This window comes from Solanum dulcamara, chromosome 8, assembly GCF_947179165.1.
Source record: "Solanum dulcamara chromosome 8, daSolDulc1.2, whole genome shotgun sequence".
Taxonomy (NCBI): Eukaryota; Viridiplantae; Streptophyta; class Magnoliopsida; order Solanales; family Solanaceae; genus Solanum; species Solanum dulcamara.
The window spans coordinates 55,629,983-55,651,150 of record NC_077244.1 but is presented as its reverse complement, the minus strand read 5'-3'; the positions used below and the strand labels follow the sequence as shown (position 1 = coordinate 55,651,150).

The 21,168-nt window shown below is 34.4% G+C and overlaps 1 protein-coding gene and 1 pseudogene across 1 annotated transcript; one reads left to right on the top strand and one right to left on the bottom strand.

Annotated features, from left to right (window-relative positions):
- Positions 1-8,267: 8,267 nt before the first annotated feature.
- LOC129900363 (protein disulfide isomerase-like 5-2) lies at positions 8,268-13,679 on the top strand (annotated as a pseudogene).
- A 75-nt stretch (positions 13,680-13,754) lies between these two features.
- On the bottom strand, positions 13,755-19,178 carry LOC129900362 (receptor homology region, transmembrane domain- and RING domain-containing protein 2-like). Its single transcript, XM_055975319.1, has 4 exons — positions 18,665-19,178; positions 17,901-18,131; positions 15,903-16,307; positions 13,755-14,716 (listed from the first exon to the last, which is right to left on the bottom strand). The coding sequence occupies exons 1-4, from the start codon at positions 18,789-18,791 to the stop codon at positions 14,148-14,150; spliced, it is 1,332 nt and encodes a 443-aa protein (XP_055831294.1). The 5' UTR covers positions 18,792-19,178; the 3' UTR covers positions 13,755-14,147.
- Positions 19,179-21,168: the final 1,990 nt, after the last annotated feature.

Genomic DNA, 21,168 nt, shown 5'->3' with positions numbered 1-21,168 from the left:
CTCGTCTTTAAATATAGCATGGGTTGTTCCACCATCAATTACACAAATATCCTCGTGATTTATCATTAATCCAAACAAGATTTGAGGCATTTCCATATTTTCTTCAATAAGAAATAAAATAAATATTATAATTAATATATAATTTATTATACAAAATTTTTATTTATTTACATTGATTAGAAAAATACAAACATCATATTTAATACAGATAAAAAAAATATTTACATATTATTAGTCCTGTCAATATTCATATTTTCGTCTGGAAAATTAAAGAAATCAGCTACATCCAGATGCATAGGCTCAATATTATCTTCAGAGATAAAATTTGTCTCTGGATTATTTTCTGCCCTTTTTAATGATGCCTGATATAGCTGAACCAGACGTTTTGACGACCGGCAAATTCGCGACTAGTGCCCCACACCTCCACATCTATGACATATTGTTTCTGAATTATTTTTCGATAAAGCTTCTGGCTTTTTACCCTGCTTTTTATATTGCTGGTTATTTCTCGGTGCCAGCCGAGAATCATGATTAAAATTTCTTCTTTGACTACGACCACGACCACGATCACGACTGGGGTCATGGTCTCTTTCTCGTTGGTTAAAATTTGCCTGATTCACTTCAGGGAGTGGCAAAGAACCAACTGGCCGACTATCATGATTTTTCATTAATAGTTCATTATGTCTTTCAGAAATAAGAAGGTGAGAAAGTAATTCTGAATATTTTTTAAATTCTTTTTCGCGATATTGCTACTGCAGGAGCATATTCGCGGGTGGAAATGTGGAGTATGTCTTTTCAAGTTTATCTTGCTCAGTGATCTCTTCTCCGCATAAATTTAACTGAGCTATAATTCTAAATAAAGCAGAATTATATTCAGTTATATTTTTGAAATCCATTAATCTCAGATTTAGCCAATCATGACGAGCTTGTGGAAGCATGACCAACTTCAGGTGGTCATATCTTTCTTTTAAATTTTTCCACAATTTAAGGGGGTCTTTTAATGTAAGATATTGTAATTTTAGCCCCTCGTCAAGATGGTGACGGAGAAATATCATGACTTTAGCACGGTCTTGATTGGATGCCATATTGTCATCTTTAATGGTGTCTGCCAGACCCATTGATTCTAAATGAATTTCGGCATCAAGTGCCCATGATGAGTAGCCTTTTCCAGATATATCAAGAGCAGTAAATTCAATTTTGGAAATATTTGTCATATTATAAAAATAAAATTAAATAAAACTCTTACCACTTTTGTTATCTTGAAAATTTAGCCGGAGCCTCGTGCTGATAACGTGTTATAAATTAACTAACTCGATAATTAATAAAGAAAAGGAGAGTAAGAGAATTTAGAGAGAGTAGAATTGATTTTCTTGTTTTCGTTTCTGTGTCATCTCTTCTCAATGCCAAGGACGGCATTTATAGAAGATGAGAAAGCAGTGCAACAATCTCAAGTGGGCAACTTGCCCACTCCCACTTGAGAAAGAGACATCCATCATCTAATAAGTTGCCCACTCCCACTTGAGAAAGAGACATCCATCATCTAATAAAAATAAACTTATTGCGTGGTTTAAGTAATTAAATAACAATTCTCAAGATGTCATGGGAAAAATTTCCTCTTTTTGGGCATAATTTGGCATTACAAATTCTATCCTCGTTTGACTAATTATTAGGAGTATTAGATATAACTTGCATATTACTTTATTTAATGATAACAATAAAACGGACTACATAACAATATATATAATCATGTCTATTTAGAATTTGTTATTGTAAGTAACTTTTATACCTTTTTTTAAAAGCACAAGTGAGTAATTTTTTATTTCAATTAAGAATTAATTTTTTTGGTTAATAAATTGATAATCAATAGAATATTCTAACAAACTTTATATTCGTTAAAATAAAAGTAAATGAGACAAATACTCAATAAGCAATCTATTCTATTAATAATTTACGTTCATATATTTTAGTAAAGCATCAATTATTTGATCTGTCTAATCAGTTGGACATGCGAGAGACAAAAACGCGTTAATCTGATTAAATTAATTTGAAGAGTTATTACATTTTCACTTTGATTAAATTTTGATGAACTTCTTTTAACTCTCTATAAACCGTATGACTAGTTTATAAATTGCCAAATTATTTTTTAGATCTGCAATTGTCAAAGAATATGTGAGTATTGTTAGGAAAATGGATGTTATTTTCCCAAGTGGGGCCCACTTGAAGTGGGCAACTTTCCCACTTGGGCTGCTGTCATGTTGAGTATCCTCTTATATATATATGCCAACCTTGGCATTAAGAAGAATGCTAAGAACATAATACAGAAAACACGTAGAGCAATTACTTTCTACTTCTTATTTTTCTTAATCTCTCTTATTATTATTTTCTCCTTCTTAAATTATTAATCTAGTCTATTTTACAACACGTTATCAGCACGAGGCTCCGACTATTGTTTCAAGGTAATAAAAAGTGGTAAGATTTTTATTTAAATTTATTTTTTCATAAAATGGCAAATATTTCAAAAATTGAATTTACTACTCTTAATATTTCTGGAAAAGACTACTCCTCATGGGCACTAGATGCCGAAATTCATCTTGAATCGATGGGTCTGGCAGACACCATCAAAGATGATAACCAGGCATCTAGTCAAGACCGTGCAAAAGCTATGATTTTCCTCCGCCACCATCTTGACGAGGGTCTTAAATTACAATATCTTACATTAAAATATCCCTTGAAATTGTGGAAAAATTTAAAAGAAAGGTATGACCACCTGAAGTTGGTCATGCTTCCACAAGCACGTTATGACTGGTTAAATCTGAGATTAATGGACTTTAAAAATATAACTGAATATAATTCTGATTTATTTCGAATTATAGCTCAGTTAACTTTATGCGGAGATGAAATCACGGAACAAGATAAACTTGAAAAAATATACTCCACATTTCCACCCGTGAATATGCTCCTGCAGCAGCAATATCGCGAAAAAGGCTTTACAAAATATTCTGAATTATTATCTCACTTACTTATTGCTGAACGCCATAATGAATTATTAATGAAAAATCATAATAGTCGGCCCGTTGGTTCTTTGCCACTCCCTGAAGTGAATCAAGCAAATTCAAACCAACGAGAAAGAGGCCATGGCCCCAGTCATGGTCGTGGTCGTGGTCGTAATCAAAGAAGAAATTTTAATCATGATGCTCGGCTGACATCGAGAAATAACCAGCAATATAAAAGGCAGGATAAAAAGGCAGAAGCTTTATCGAATAATAATTCAGAAATAATATGTCATAGATATGGAGGTGTGGGGCATTGGTCACGAATTTGCCGGTTGTCAAAACGTCTGGTTCAGCTATATCAGGCATCGTTAAAGAGGGCAGAAAATAATCCAGAGACAAATTTTATCTCTGAGGACAATATTGAGCCCATGCATCTGGATGTAGCTGATTTCTTTAATTTGCAGAAGTAAATATGAATATTGATAAGCCCGATAATATTTAAACAATTCTCTTTGTTGTTGTATGTATTAAATATTATGTTTGTATTTTTCTAGATCCATGTAATAAAATAAAATTTTGTATAATAAATTATGTATTAATTATAATATTTATTTTATTTCTTATTGAAGAAAATATGGAAATGCCTCAAATCTTGTTTGGATCAATGATAAATCACGAGGATATTTGTGTAATTGATGGTGGAACAACCCATGCTATATTTAAAGACGAGAAATATTTTTCCAATTTACTTAGAAGAAAAGCTAATGTTACTACAATTTTTGGTAATTCAAAAATGATAGAAGGCTCCGGAAGAGCTACTATAATTCTAACTAAGGGGACAAAAATTGTTATAGAAGATGCACTATTTTCTTCTAAATCCCCAAGAAACTTGTTAAGTTTTAAAGATATCCGCATAAATGGATATCATGTTGAGACATTAAATGAAATGAATATTGAATATCTTGGTATAACCAAGAGTGTCTCAGGCCAGAAATATATTTTGGAAAAATTACCAACTCTGTCATCTGGCCTATATTATGCAAAAATTAGTGCAATTGAAGTAAATATGATCGTAAATCAGAAGTTTACTGAACCAAATATATTTATGCTATGGCATGATCGAATAGGTCATCCCGGATCAATAATGATGAGACGAATTCTTGAAAATTCAACTGGACATCCGTTAAAGAATCAGAAGATTTTTACAAATGATGAATTTTCATGTGCTGCTTGTTATCAAGGCAAATTAATTGCCAGACCATCGACCCTGAAGGTTGGCATCGAATCTCCTGGCTTTTTAGAACGTATACATGGAGATATATGTGGACCTATTCATCCATCTAGTGGATTGTTTAGATATTTTATGGTCCTAATAGATGAATCATCTAGATGGTCTCATGTGTGCCTATTATCATCTCGCAACCTGACATTTGCGAAGTTGTTAGCACAAATAATAAGATTGAGAGCGCAATTCCCAGATTATCCAATTAAGGCCATTCGCCTTGATAACGCTGGAGAATTTACATCCCAAGCATTTAATGATTATTGCTTATCAATTGGGATAAAAATTGAACATCATGTTGCTCATGTTCATACTCAAAATGGCCTTGCAGAGTCATTTATAAAGCGCCTACAATTGATAGCAAGACCTCTACTAATGAAAACAAAATTGCCAATTACTGTTTAGGGTCATGTTATTTTACATGCAGCAGCACTTGTATGTCTAAGACCAACACATTATAATAAATACTCTCCGTCACAATTGGTATTTGGTTATGAACCAAATATAGCCCATTTAAGAATTTTTGGTTGTGCGGTATACGTGCCTGTAGCACCACCACAACGTACAAAAATGGGCCATCAACGAAGGTTGGGCATATATGTCGGGTTTGACTCACCCTCCATAATTAGATACCTTGAACCGTTGACTGGAGATTATTCACTGCTCGATTTGCAGATTATTGGTTTGATGAAACAATTTTCCCGCCATTAGGGGGAGAGAAAAAGGAACCCGAAAAAGAAAAAGAAATTGCGTGGAAAGTTTCATCACTATCACATTTTGATCCACGTACCCGCACATGTGAACTGGAAGTCCAGAAGATCATCCACTTGCAGAAAATAGCAAATCAAATGCCAGATGTATTTACTGATTTGAAACGGATAACTAAGTCGCATATCCCTGCAGTGAATGTACCTATCCGGATTGATGTCTCAAAAGGACCATCTACAAGTATCAAAGCTTCTGAATCCCAAACACGCCAGAAGCGTGGTAGACCGTTGGGTTCAAAGGATAAAAATCCTAGAAAAAAAAGCGTGAGAAATAATAAAGATGATACTACAATAGAACCTCCTGAAGAAGGTCAAGATTTGAGTAATCCTGATATTCCTGAAGAAATCAGTGAACCCGAGACTCAAGTAAATGAAGAACTTTCAATAAATTCTTTCGGTGATGAGATAAATTTAGATCGATCTAAAATCGCGGTTGATAATGTTTTTGCATATAATGTTGCACTTAACCTCATGCAAGATAGTGAAAGTCTTGAGCCTAAATCCGTCGAAGAATGTCGACGTAGATGTGATTGGCCAGAATGGCAAAAGGCAATTCAATCAGAATTAGACTCACTTGCTAAACGTGAGGTTTTTGGACCTGTAGTCCAAACCCCTGAAGGTGTAAAACCAGTTGGCTATAAATGGGTTTTTGTTAGAAAACGAAACGAGAGAAATGAAATTGTAAGATATAAGGCACGCCTTGTTGCACAAGGATTCTCTCAAAGACCCGGAGTCAATTATGAAGAAATATATTCACCAGTTATGGATGGAATAACTTTTCGATATCTCATCAGTTTAGCTGTACATAAAAATCTTGAAATACATCTAATGGATGTAGTTACAGCTTACCTTTATTGTTCACTTGATAATGAAATTTACATGAAAATTTCAGATGGATTAAAATTGCTTGAAGCATGTAAAAAGTCTCGGGAAATGTACTCAATAAAACTGCAAAGATCATTATATGGTTTAAAACAATCAGGGCGTATGTGGTATAATCGCCTCAGTGAGTACTTGATAAATGAAGGCTATATAAATGATGTCATTTGTCCATGTGTTTTTATTAAGAAAACGGAATCAAAGTTTGTTATACTCGCCGTTTATGTTGATGACATATACTCATTGGAACCCCTGAAGAGGTCCAAAAGGCAATTGAATATCTAAAGAAAGAATTTGAAATGAAAGACCTTGGAAAGACAAAATTTTATCTAGGTCTGCAAATTGAACATTTAGCAGACGGAGTTTTTGTCTATCAATCTGCCTACACTGAGAAAATTTTAAAAAGATTTTACATGGACAAAGCACATCCATTAAGTACTCCAATGGTTGTTCGATCACTTGAAGTGGAAAAGGATCAGTTTCGACCTCCAGAAGAAGATGAAGAAATTCTTGGTCCTGAAGTACCATATCTCAGTGCTATTGGCGTACTTATGTACCTTGCTAACGCAACTAGGCCTGATATAATATTTTCTGTCAATTTGCTAGCAAGGTATAGTTCATCCCCAACGCGAAGGCATTGGAACGGTATCAAACATGTTTTGCGATACCTGAAGGGTACTATTGATATGAGTTTGTTTTATACTAACAAAGGTTGTGTAGACCTTATTGGTTATGCAGATGCAGGTTATTTATCAGATCCATATAAAGCTCGATCTCAGACAGGCTATCTATTTACACATGGAGGAACTGCTATATCATGGCGATCTACAAAACAGTCCATTGTTGCTACTTCTTCAAATCATGCTGAAATAATAGCAATTCATGAAGCAAGTAGAGAATGTGTGTGGTTGAGATCGATGATACAGTTCATCAAAGAAAGATGTGGTCTGGAAAATAATGTTAAAATACCCACAATTATATTCGAAGACAATGTCGCGTGCATAGCTCAATTGAAAGGTGGCTTCATAAAAGGAGACAGAACAAAACACATTTCACCAAAATTATTCTTCACACATGATCTTCAGAAGAATGGTGAAATTGATGTACAACAAGTTCGTTCAAGTGATAATCTTGCAGATTTATTCACAAAGGCATTACCAACATCAACTTTTGAGAAGCTAAGGCATAAGGTTGGAATGCGCCGTCTCCAAAATATCAAATGAAGTTTTCATCAGGGGGAGTAAAATACGCGCTGCACTCTTTTTTCCTTAACCACGGTTTTGTCCCACTGGGTTTTCCTGGCAAGGTTTTTAATGAGGCAGCAATCAAGGCGTATTACCAAATATGTGTATTCTTTTTCCTTCATTAGGCTTTTTCCACTGGGTTTTTTCCTAATAAGATTTTAACGAGGCACAACATCTATAGATGTTCAAGATAACTATGTATAATTATTCTTTAACTAGAATATATGTAAAGAAAAATTGACATCCAAGGGGGAGTATTAGATGATGGATGTCTCTTTCTCAAGTGGGAGTGGGCAACTTATTAGATGATGGATGTCTCTTTCTCAAGTGGGAGTGGGCAAGTTGCCCACTTGAGATTGTTGCACTGCTTTCTCATCTTCTATAAATGTTGTCCTTGGCATTGAGAAGAGATGACACAGAAACGAAAACAAGAAAATCAATTCTACTCTCTCTAAATTCTCTTACTCTCCTTTTCTTTATTAATTGTCGAGTTAGTTAATTTATAACAATTTTATTATATTAAAAAATTTAACTATTCTATAGTGATAAATAATGATAGAGCTCGTTTGGATTGGCTTTAAAAAAGTAACTTTTATGTATGAAGTGCTTTTAGAACTTTGAAGTGCTGAAAGTTATTTTTATAAATAAGCAGTTGAGTGTTTGGATAAAAGTGCTTATAATGTGAATTTTAGGGTTAAAAGAATAAAAAAAGATAGTTTGAGAATTTAGTTAAACTATAAGGGATATAAAAGTAATTCTCATAGTCAAAGAAAATGACTTTAAGCACTTTGAAAAAAAAAAGTTAGGAGAACTTTATGACTTAAAGTCAGCATTAGACAAACACGTCCAAAAGCTAAAAAGGGGCTTTAAGTTGGTTCCAATCCAAACGGGCTCATAATATCATATCCTATCTTTTATCTAAGGGAGTTGATGTGTACTTGTATTTGAAAATAAATTTCACTTTTATTTGAAATAATTTTTATGAATGTAAAGAAAATATTTTTCAAACTTTTCTCAAATTTTAAAAATTGAAACTGTTAAACTAATAATTTTTCAAATATCTAAGTCGAAATTAGAGTTGGTGCAAAATTTTCTTTTAAAAATCCATATTTTTCTTTAGTGAGAGTCAAAATCCAAAGTCTTTACATAGATCCATCATTCAACTGCTACAATTTGATGAAAAACAATATGCTTTTCCTCTTTACCTCCATCTTCCTCCTCTCATTGCCGTCGATCGCGGCGGCGGAAACTGGGCAGCAGAAGCAACAGTTCGCCGTTGACGGCGGGAAAGTATTGGAACTTGATGAGTCCAACTTCGATGCTGCAATTTCCACCTTTGATTATATTATCGTCGATTTCTATGCTCCTTGGTGTGGGCACTGCAAACGTCTTGCTCCTCAGCTCTAATTCCTTTACTTCTCTTCTTTTTGGTTCAACTTACTGTTGTTTCTTACTCGAATGTAGTCATTTGTTAGTTACGATTGTAAGTGGATAACTGCAATAGATGCGATTGGTTTTCTTTACTTCAAGTGTGATTAAATCAGGTATGCAAGATAATTCACCCAAATTACAAAGAAGAATTCCAATGAGTTGAATGAATTAAGATCTGAAAAATTAGAATAAGCATGTATCGAGTTTCATGATAAGCATATACTCTGGTCTCTGGGATTTGCACCCACTTCATCGATCACTAGCCCATACACTTGGGTGCCAACTTAGACTAAAAACTATAGCCGGGTTAATTGCACTGGTTTAGGGATTGATGGAGTAGATTGAGAACCATGAGGTTTCATGTTCAAAACCCAGCAGAAGTAAAAAAATACTAGGTGATTTTCTTTTCATCTGTCAAAACATTGGTGGAAAAAGAAAGAACTACCAACAAGGTTGCATTTCTACCTTAATTGATAAAGGACTATTCAAATTAACTTTAAAATGGTTGAGTGCTTCTCAAATGAAAAGTTATCTAGACTCTAGCATGATTATGTTATGTAGGCAATACCTAGATTTGGATTTCCAGTACATTTTGTGAAAGTAATATTTACTATTAATGCTTCGTAATATGTTGTATGCTACCATTGTTATCAGTTGATCTTTCCTCTGAGGCATAGTTGGTTGGCACTTGGCCGCATTAGCAAAATAATCTCCGTATAAAGTCCGCATACCCACATGAATGCAGTGTCTGTTCAGATGCATAAGAACAAATAATCTCCGATTAAGTAACACACTGTTTGATTGATGATATTAAGCTTAAGATTGCATATTTTATGCGAGAATCTATGTTTTATCTTATCTCTCTGTTAGATGGCTTCTGTTTTAGTGTGGGAGGAGAGTGTTTTGCTGGTTGTCCATATGAAACTGCTTGACGGATGAGGTTACAACTGTTCTTTGTATACATTGACAATCTAATATCAATTCATATATTAAACTACATGAGGTCTCCCTCCCCCCCCCCCTCCAATTGCATTTAATATGCACATTTCTCTTCTCAAGAAGAAACTTGAATTTTATGTGATGCGTGGTTTCATGTGATTTCCGGAATTTCGACCTCTAAAAGCAATCTGATGAAGTAAAAGTTCATTGCAGTTGGACAAAGCTGCTCGCATTCTTGCTGATTTGAAGGAGCCCATAAGTATTGCAAAAATAGATGCTGACAAGTACAAACGTGTTGGTTCAAAATATGGCATCGAGTACATGTGCTTTTAGCCTTATCACTAAATCGTTTTTCTGATATTAGTTTCACAATGTATGACCTGCATATGTTTAATCAGGTTTTGCAAGAACTCAAAAGAAAGGTGGGTATTCATTAGTTTGATAAGACATTTTTTCATATTTCCTCTGTTTCAATTTGTTCATCTTACTTTCCTTTCTACTCCATTTCAAAAAGAATGTCTCTTTCTCTTCTTTTTTTTGCCAACTCTTTAATTTCAACTTTCCACATGGTATGTTTAAGAGCACAAGATTAAAAGACATTTTAGTACATTCTACATATCTTTAGTTTAAAACCACAAGATTCAAAAGTCTTCCTTACTTTCTTTAAACTTTGTGTCAAGTCAAAATTAGACAACCAAATTGAAATGGAGGGAGTATCATTCTTCAACGACTATCATTTAATGTTAAAAATCTATTAGTCATCTTATAGATCAATTAAGACGCCAAACTGAGGAATGCAGTGCTGGCCACAGATCTAAGAGGCTGATTCCGAATTTCCCAGCCCACTAACCATAGCTCCCTGAAGTGATAGTGACCACAACAGTTTGCTTTAAAATTGGATTTCATTTTACTCTCTTAGGTACACCATATAGGAAATTTGATTCATATTCACATGTGTAAAAAGAAGATGATGTGTTTGAAAGTAAAGGAGTTGCAACGTGAGTTGAAAGGCAAAAAATCTAGATGCTGAGAAGTCATTGAGGTGCCCAGCCACATCCATCTTTCTGTGTCAGTACATCTGCCACGTCCTCCTTTTCCTTTCTTTTCCCTTGAACCTCCATTAATTCTACCTCTGATAATAATATGATCTCCTTTGTTGCTTTCCTCTCTCAATCTTGGATCTCTCCTTCATCAATATTGTTCCTTCCCTCTCTCTGTGTAGGATCTCTCTTGTGCTTATATAGTCAATAGTGCTGATACTTCTGGGTATGTGCTAGAGTAGGAAGTAAGTATCTTTTGCTAAGTCTATTGGAGAGGCAGAGTAGCCAGGTGACATACACAGAGAGGGTGTAATCAGGATAGTTGAAATTGATGGACAAAAGAGATGACAAATTGGACGGGAATTGAGCTTTTTAATTGGCTAAATTTGAATTGGGTTCTGATGTACTTTCTGCACCGTCTCTATTTTTGGATTATGCCAAGAGTTCAGCTGTCGTGCAATTCAATATGTTACTTTTTTTTCCCGCAAGAGAGTAACACTGAAAAGCATCCAAGTGAAGATTTATTAGATGTTGTTTGCTCTCCCTTGAACAAATAAAACAAAGATAATGCTGAGCTGCAGGAATGCACATGCTTTATGGAAATTAGATTACTTCTCCCCTGTTTATGAAATCAAAAGACACTGATCATTATTATTTTATTAGAAGATATTGAGTTTCTTTTTTTCTGATCTCAATGCAGTGGATATCCAACTTTAAAGATATTTATGCATGGCGTTCCAACAGAATATTATGGACCAAGAAAAGCAGATTTACTTGTACGATTATTGAAGAAGTTTGTTGCTCCTGATGTTGCCATACTCAATTCTGACTCAGCTATTAGTGAATTTGTTGAAGCAGCCTGCACTAGTTTTCCTACATTCATAGGCTTTGGTTTGAATGAATCTGCTATATCACATTTTGCAGTAAAATACAAGAAGAGAGCATGGTTCTCTGTGGCAAAAGATTTCTCGGATAAAACCATGGAATTCTATGATTTTGACAAAGTACCTGCTTTGGTAGCTCGTCAGCCAAACTATGATGAGCAGAGCATCTTCTATGGCCCCTTTGAAGGTTAGCTTATCATCGTCTGGCAGCTTAATAGGCTTTGGAAGTAATTAGAATCTCCCTGCTTATCAGAAAAATATCCATCCCTTCCTTGAAACCAATAAGAGTTAATACTTGTTCATCCCCTAGGAAGCTCCTGAGCAAACCAGAATCTTGTGATATTTAACATAATAACAATACCACATGCTCTGTATTTTAAAAACTTGCTTTCATTCAACGATTGGCCCTTAATCCTTATTGTGTCACTTCAAAGCAGAAGTCAGCAATAATGTACTATTGACACTCCTGATTCTGATGTCTTTAAATAATGAGGATCAATCATATAGCTAGCCTTGACAAATTGATAGAAGATGGCAGTAAGATCTGAATTTCAGTGTGCACAAACCTGCTGCTAGTTGTAGTGCCTTCGAAAAGGAAGCATTCAAAAAAATCAGATGACTCTTTTCATGAATTCTGAGATGGTTTTGATTAGGTGTTTTAAGTAATTGATTTAATTGCATGACTATCACCTTATATTATATTTTCAATTGACTAAATTGATTTAGGCTTATTTATGAAAAAAATTAAATTGCTTTAAGTTCCACACCTGCCAGCATTTGCCTTATTCTGTACTACATCAAAAAACAAACTGATTTAATAATTGTAGCTGAAGTTGTGTCTTGGAGACTTCTGTGAAATAATGGTGAATATCTGAATCTTCTTCCTGCTATGGATCACAGAAAAATTCATTGAGGATTATATCAAGCAGAGTTTGCTCCCGCTGACTTTGCCCATTACTGAAGAAACTCTGAGATTGCTGAAAGATGATGACAGAAATGTTATTCTAACAATTTTGGAAGATGAGACTGATGATAGGTCTAAGGGATTAGTGAAGCTCCTGAAAGTTGCTGCATCTGCAAATCGCGACTTCGCATTTGTTTTTGTAGGGTTCAAGCAATGGCAAGGGTTTGCTGAATCATTTGAAGTTTCTAAGAAAACTAAACTGCCAAAAATGGTTGTTTGGGATGGCGATGAGGAGTACTTTTCAGTAAGTTCAGTTACTTCTTTTTCTCTCCTTTTCCAGATCCGCGCTAGGCATTGCATGTTTGCCGACCCTTATCAAGTGTAGGAAATATACTTTAGGTTAACATGCTTTATTGTTTGGAGTCTGGATTTTTTGCTTGTGTTACACGGCTAAAATATAGTGCCTTCAACTTATGGACTAAAATGAACCATGAACTTGTCATTTTTGCTTAATGTGCTGACTAAAATAAGCAACAGGGATAAACTGTACTTAACGATACATTTTAAATGGTATCATTTCACTGCATGAAATTTAATCATGTTGTTTCTCCTAGTCTCTAAGATGTTCTTAGTGAATAATATCCACCAGGCTAGATACTTATTATTTTCAGTGGTTGATTAAAGGAGTGAGACAATTATTTACACATAATCTAATTATTCGAAATTTTAGTCATGCAATCCCTTTTAACTAAATCACTATAAACTTTACATACTGATTACAGAAATTTTACTTATGCAACAGGTTGTTGGCTCGGACAGCGTTGAAGATGAAGATCAGGGGTCCCAAATTACACGATTTATTCAAGGATACAAAGACAGAAATATTATACAAAACGTATTAGCTCTGGTTCTTTCATGGGTTTCATAAACTCAATGATCGGGTGTTTGTGGTTGCGGTGGTGATGATGATCCAGTCTTTGAAAGAGGAACCCTAACTGTTGGTACAAGGGATGAGGGAGATCATCCGAGCAGCTCCACCTCTCAGCCAGAAGGAGAGAAACAAAACAAGATTAAGTTTTGCACCAATGGGACCTCAAATAGTTAGCTTGAGAAATCCTCGACAGGAAAACATAACTACACGTTGGTCTAAGAGTGCTGTTAAGTTGAAGTTACTTGAACGGCATACTTGTATGATTTCTGTAACCAGAGGTGTGTGAGCAAGAGTTTGTGGTTCAACTTGTGTTATTGAATGTAACAATTTGCATTTACAAATGTGGAGGAAAACGATGCTGCGGCTAGTTTTATTTTTTAGCTAATACCGCAGATGTGCAAAATTTGGAAATCAGTGGATATTCTTTATTTTCAAAAACTAAAAAGAAGTAAAAGACTAGTTTTAGTCATCTCAAGGACATTCATATTTACATGCAACTACAGGCCTCAACCATCTAACAGGTGGTAGGTACATGGCTAAAAACATCACTATCACTAGAGAATCAAGGGGAAGAAAAAGAGAAGCAATAAACAAAAGAAGGGGCAATGTGTACAGTAAGGCACCCATCTTTGAGCATGTACACTCAAGTAAAAACCTCAAAAATATCAAACCTAACCAACTACTAAACCAATATTACACAAGTGTTGAGCAATGATATATAAATCCGGAGCTAGCTGTTGTATTCCTCTGTCCAGATGCCACGGCAACCAATACGAATCAGCTCTATAGTCTTCAGGTGAAATTTGAGGTCAGAATAACCCCACTTGATTAATGTTTTCCATGAACAATTAAATCACGACTCACATCCAGGAAGAGAGTTAGCTGAAGCAAATGGTGAAAAGCTTGCAATTGATTCACTGTGATGCAGTGGGTTAAGCTGCCGACTTGTTGATCCAATATAGCTCGATGAGGGATTGCTAGGACTAGGAATGTATGCAGACCCATATCTTGAATTAAGAGGTGATAGACAAGGATAACCCAATGAGTTAGATGAAATTAAGTAAGCCGCACGAGATCTTTGAGAAGATGCATTTTGAAGGTCGAGTGAACTTCGGCTTATAGTAAGATGTGGCGACTGGTGGTAGGACCAAAGTGAATGCTGGTTATGAGAGCTAGAGATTGATTGAGGGCGAGAAACTGAAGGCGATCGAGATGCTCCTGTGCCTATATGTATCACTGATGATGAAGCTAATGACGACCTTAGAGAGGAAATTGAAGATACAGATCGCAGACTGGAAGAAAGCAATGGTGTAGATTCTAATGCTGGTGGATCACCAGTGCTAGTCCTCGCATCCCGTTTGCAGACAGGGCAAAAGGTTCTCCATGATGTCAGCCAAGCATCAACACACACAGCGTGAAATTCTGCAAAGTTTTCATAAGACGCAATTAAAAACTAAAAAAATGCCAAGTGTTCTTAGCAGAAACAAATTCTGAATGTGAACATACATCTATGAAAAGTACTGACAAATACTGCACTTATAACAAGATAGAGCAGCTGGGGACAAGGGAAATATCCCAATAATATGATGCTTGGAACCATAACTTCGAGTTTTCACATAGTCCACCATCAAGGAGACTTCGAAAAATGAAATAATTTCAAAAATTGGTATGAACTGTATTTATACCTGTTCTGCTATTTTGGAAAAGGTAAAAGTCAAGATGGTAGAAAAATATGCACACAGTGATAAATGATCTTCTTTAGATGAAGGTGTGATGAATGATCTTCTCTGCATCATGATACCAGGTTGGAGCTACACAACTATGATGACAGGATTGTGGGACTCGGCAAATGGAAACCAAGAATTAGTAGTTGGAATCTTCGTCACGTCCCCGAAAATTGGGAGGGCCTGGAATAACAGACCTAAGAGTTTTGAACAAAGCTCTTCTGGGGAAGTGGTTATGGAGATTCAGGGTTGAAGAGCAGGCATTGTGGAGGGAGGTGATAGCACGAAAATATGGAGCCGTGGAACTCTAAGGTAAGGAATGGAAGTAGAGTCGACTTTTGGGATCAACGGTGGTGCGGAGAGAGTATAGGAGAACAACCTTCCCCAACTTACTTAGAGTTTCGTGCCAGAAAGAGACGATGGTACAGCAGATTCGGGTGGCTCAAAAGAAGGAAGTTCACTGTCTGGAATTTACAAGATTGGGAGATGGATGAATTCCAAAGGTTGATAGAAATGCTTTACAAACAGAATACCACTCTCACCAGTGAGAACCCATGGAGGTGGGGTGGCAAGAAGTGATAGTGCTGGGTGCATTTTCAGTAAAGTCATACTACCATACACTTTTGGTGGGAGACTGAGTCAAGTTTCCTTAGTGATGACGCTAAAATTGGTTAATGTTTAAGAGGACACATTAGTGCTTATCAACCATGATCAGTGATTAGTCTGCCATGGTACCAGAACTCAAAAAGAATGAGTATCCTCCCAATGGAGGAACAACTTTAACGAAATGTTGCATTCATAACCTTCAACATAATTAATAAAAGCGATAACAAAAAATGAACAACTTAGAAAGTAAATAACCTCTATAAGAGAGGATAACTTACTGTGCCGACATGGAAGAATTCTAAGCTTATCTCCAACACAATAATCTTCAAGGCATATAGCACATGTCACTGATGTAGAATTATCCTCCACAACTGATGTAAATATCAAACTTGGCATAGCTTTAACCAAACGGCTACTAATCCCATGAAATTCACGAACACGAGAAGCTCGGGGCAGTTCTCTTCGTATATGATGTCGGCGAACAAAGAAACACATAGCAAGCACGGCAGACATAGCAAGTAATGAAATGAAAGATGTAGCCATGATTGACCAAGCTGAGTTTTCCGAGCTTGGGATTATCCATACTCCCATATCAGGATCACCAGCATACTTTGTGAGTGCTTCTCCAGAAACTTTTGAAATGAACACTGCGAGTATCTTCACACCAGCAGAGGTTCCTGACACTGTATCATGTGTCTGGTTAAACCTTTGCTTGTCAAAAACAGTGTTGTTAGGACTCTTCAAAAACACTACCGCATGCATGTCGGTTCCTCCAAAAATGCACTACTTTTGGAGGATCCAGCACGTACCCGGAACCATTTTTGAAGAGTCTGAGCTACATGCTCAAAAATCAATAATTATACAAGATTAAATCAATCAAAAACAAGAGATGAAGTTGGTTATTTAAGTCTGACAAAAGTTTTACGAGTTCTCTATTTTTTTTCCTAGTGGGAGGGGGGTAAGCAGAAGTAATCTGCTAGTTTGTCAGTTCTATGATATGAACATTTCAGATGCACCATTGTTGGAGCATGCTGGCTCAAGCCAATCACAGAAGATGAACATGTCATAACGATCATGAGAAAAGCTTGGCAAGGATTTTGAGCCTTTTATTTTTAGGTTATTTAATTTTCAATCCAAGCATATTTAATTGGCCACATACAAGTTTTGCCACAACTGGTTTCCTAAAAATCATCTTAAAGTCGTGAACATGTATTTAGTACAGTTCAGTAGTCATAATGCCAATGGACAAAATAGAATAAGTAAAAAAGCTGGGAATTCAAATGCATCACATAATAGAACACTAAAAGAGATCTTAAGAGCTGGAAAATCATTTTCTGTAACAAATTGGAGTTTGCAACTGAAACTTCCTTCACATGGATCAATCCCTCTTCACCAGATTGAATATCCAACTAACCCTTTTATATGTCATCCTTACAAGTCTTTATGAATAACTAGTTAGCGAGTGAAGCATAATTGGGTGGATCAATTGATAGTTTAAAGTTTCATCAACATTTTATAGGGGATACACAGAGCATTAGGTGATTAAAAGCAAAGCAGCAGGTTTGCATCAAAATTGTATAATGTTGGACAGCTGGCTCGTGTAAGGAATAAAGAGTTCAATGTCAATTTTAACTGTAAATATATTTCGAAGGAATCATTTCACTTCTAACCCAATGAATCAAAACTAATATCAGCTGAGAGAATCTGAGAACTGTCTGCAAGAGATTTCCCTTGCAATAGTTCATGAAGCCATTTTGCCAGTAAGATAGATACCAATGAAAGCTTTTGTCAAAACTATTTTGCAGACTAAAGTTTCTTATTTTTCCAGGTCTAAAATCAATTAGTAGGACTATTGATACTTAAATGAATAATATTGAGAAATACATCAAGCTTAACCTTCATTCTAAAACTTGCAATCAGAGAGTTCAAGAATGCAGCACATGCAGCCATTTTTATGCTAAAAGACTGTGATTCAACTACTCGGTAGAACGATCTATTAGATAGTGTCCTTAGGCATTGTGATGCAATCATATCCCATCTCAATTGGGTATGTATATTCTAGGTTATCACAGTTTTGGTTTGCATATTCATGATGGGTGCTTTAGGGCGTCCTCGAGATATGTTTTCTGGTACCCGTTATACAACTTGACACATTAACTACCATCAAACATAATATAAGTTGACGGGCTAAATGAATAATTTAACAAATAAAGAAACTTATTTTTTTTGATAAGGTGAAATAAATAAAGAAACTGTATAATGGAAGAGTTCATTACTTGCAATTATATCACCATATGCATTATCATAGATAATGGCTGCTTTAAAACCTGCAGCTTGTGCTTTTCTAACTTTATCCTCAAAGCTACATCCACCCCTGACTATCAGCACAAATGGTTCTTTTGTGAAGTTATTAGTTGGTTCAATCTTGTTAGTCAAGGTTGAGCAGGCATCCAAAGGCTCTGCAACATACAACGTTCCACATTTGCCTGAACCCTTTACTGAGGGAGCTGAAATTAGAACCAAGGTTGAATTAGTACATTAGCAGAAACGAAGCCCTGAAAAAGTCATGCCAACAGAAAATGTATAGACCTTTACTGTATCACAACACAGCATTTTCAGCAAAAACAGAATCACCACCATCACTAAACCTCATAAGTCAATTATAATGAACCAAACACATGACAAATAACGACATATTTTCAGCTGTAAAAGCGAGTTATTAATACAACATTCATACATGTTCTCATCATGCAAGTAAAGATTCTTGACGATTTCAACTGAAAAATAAGAACTTGCAAAATATGATAGGTGATATTTCCAAGATGAAAACTTCTATTCCCCCAGAAGAAGCCCTTAACAACAAATATGATGTAGTCCCCCCACCCCCCAAAAAAAGCAGATCAGTTCAAGCAGCTTATGAAATATAATATACATTGAGCAAAACCTAGTTCCCAATATTCATCAAAAGCACTAACCACACATTCCATTGCAGTAAAAATGGATAAAGAAGAAGTCTTGGGAGGAAGCAAGATCAACTCACCAAAATTAGCTTCAATGTCTTCAAAAGACAAAGTACTGTTCTTTCTTATCAAAATCACACTTCCAGTAGCTCCAGAAGCCATCAAAGAAGCAAAACTAATCAACAAAAACACCCAGAAATTCACCATCCCACTTCCCAAATCTCAAAAACCCAGCAACCCTTTTCACAACTTTCCAAACCACTCAAAGAAAACTAAAAATTTCACAACAGAAAACTATAAAAACACTGAGAATTCACTATTTCCAACCCACCACACCTCCCAAATCTCAAAAAACCCCTACAACCCCTTTTGCCAGTTTTCAAGTAAATTCACAAAAAAGAGATACTCTCAGAATGCTGAGAGAATAGAAACGTCAGCTTCCATAGAAAATGATTTTAAACTCTTTTGGGTTTTCCTTGTATGTGAGAAATTTTTGGAAGGAATTGTAAATCTAAAAGGGAAGAAAATCAACATTTTGGGTATATATAAATGTGTCTCTCTTTCGTGTTTATCTAAATCTCTAATGATTATCTTCTTGTATGTTTTAAGGCTAAAAAAAAACCACTAAACTAATGCGAAGGATGAAGAAAGAAAGAAAAAAGGGATATTTTTTCAAGTTGCAAAACCCAAAGAGGAAAATGACTTTTAATAATTTTTTAATTATACAAAGAAAAATGAGAAAAAAAGGGATCTTGAATATTTTTTGGAGTCTAACTAATTAGCCTCTAATTACAACTTTTATGCTAGTAATATTTTATTATTTAAAAGAAATTCTTTTTAGCTACATAATTGATAAATCCCTCACGTTTTCCTTTTTAATTTATTCAACAAAAGTTATTTTTTCCTCTTTTGGGCAATCTTTTTAATTTTAATTTTCTGCATTATATGTTTAAAATTATAAAATTAAAAAACAAATTGATACATTTTACATACGCATAATACATAAATATGTCTTTTAACTTGACCTCATTTTATATTTATGCCTTCCAACTTTGAATGTGCACAAATAGACACTTAAACTTGTAAAAAATTAAACAAATAGACACACATGTCCTATGTGGTAAGACGTGTCACGTAGGACACAAAATTGCCACGTAGGACAAATGTGTCTATTTATTCAAGTTTTGAATAGTTTAAGTACTTATTTGTGCACTAGAAAAATTAAAGGTTATAGTTGTCAGTTGAAGCTAAGTTAAGGGTCATATTTATGTATTATATCTTTTTATATATTATTAGTATAAAAAAACTTATATATTTATGTGAGAGTAAATTATTTTATTAAAAATAATTTTAAAAAAAATATGTTTCATTATAGAAAAGTGACATTTCCTATAAGACTAACCCCCCCAAAAAGAACAATATCACGTATATTAGACATGGAAGTATAAAGAATTAGGTTTATATATTATTATTATTATTATTATTATTATTATTATTATTATTATGTAAATAATTTATTTGTTAACTAGCAATGACAACTCACTTGGACTAATATTTTAAAGATCAGTGTTGTGAGGTGTTAGTGCCAAAATAACTATCTTACACCGCCAAAGGGATGCTGGATTACTCCAGTCTCTTTTCTTTTCTTTTTTTCAAAAAATAAAAATAAAAATAAAGTCATATCTGAACTATCTTTAGTTTATTTGCATAACAAATAGGAGTAGTTGGTAATATTCATTGTTTATGGACAAGTTGAGGGGTGTTTTAGAGGTATAAATTGATTAAAATAAGATGAGTTTGGGACAAGTTGATACTGTGGGTCCATTTTAAATGTACAAAATTCATGTTGATGTTGATTTTTATTTTGTTTTTGTCGATTTAGGTACAAACAATACAATAATATACTTATTTTATTCTAATTTACATGATATTTTTCTTTTTAATTCATCTTAAAATAAATAACTTATTTTTTTAATTGAAAATAATTTATTTCTAAAAAAAATTAATTTTTAATGAACTTATTTATAGCCGCACAAATTATTTTTAAAAAATTTGACCTTAAATTTTAAAAATCAGTATCATATCATCAATTGAAACAAGAGAGTAAACATTAAGAAAAAGAGTAGTCAGCTCAACTTCTTCTCATAACAAACATGTCCAAATAAATTCAATTATTTCTATTGTTAAGACTTCTCTATAACTCATTATTCGAAATATTGAAACACACAAGAAAATGATGCGGAGAGATGGAATGTTGCATGGAAATAGAATATAATTGAAAAATATTGATTTTAGTACTTGAATGAGAATCTGATAATAAAAAAAAGTTAATTTTATTCTCAATAATATATGAACATTTCTAAGTAGTTGAAGGGACAGCCTAATTGAAAGAAAATTACCAAAAAAAATTAATTAGAAGATAATATAGCTTGTTAGATTGAAATTTATTTATCTTTAATTTATAAGTACTAATTCATAAAGATTTCAAAGAAGATGGCATGTGCTATATACATTTGGGCAGTGAGGGAGTCACATAACCTCAAGAATATTTATTCTTGATGAAATTTTGTTTTTTTTTTAAATT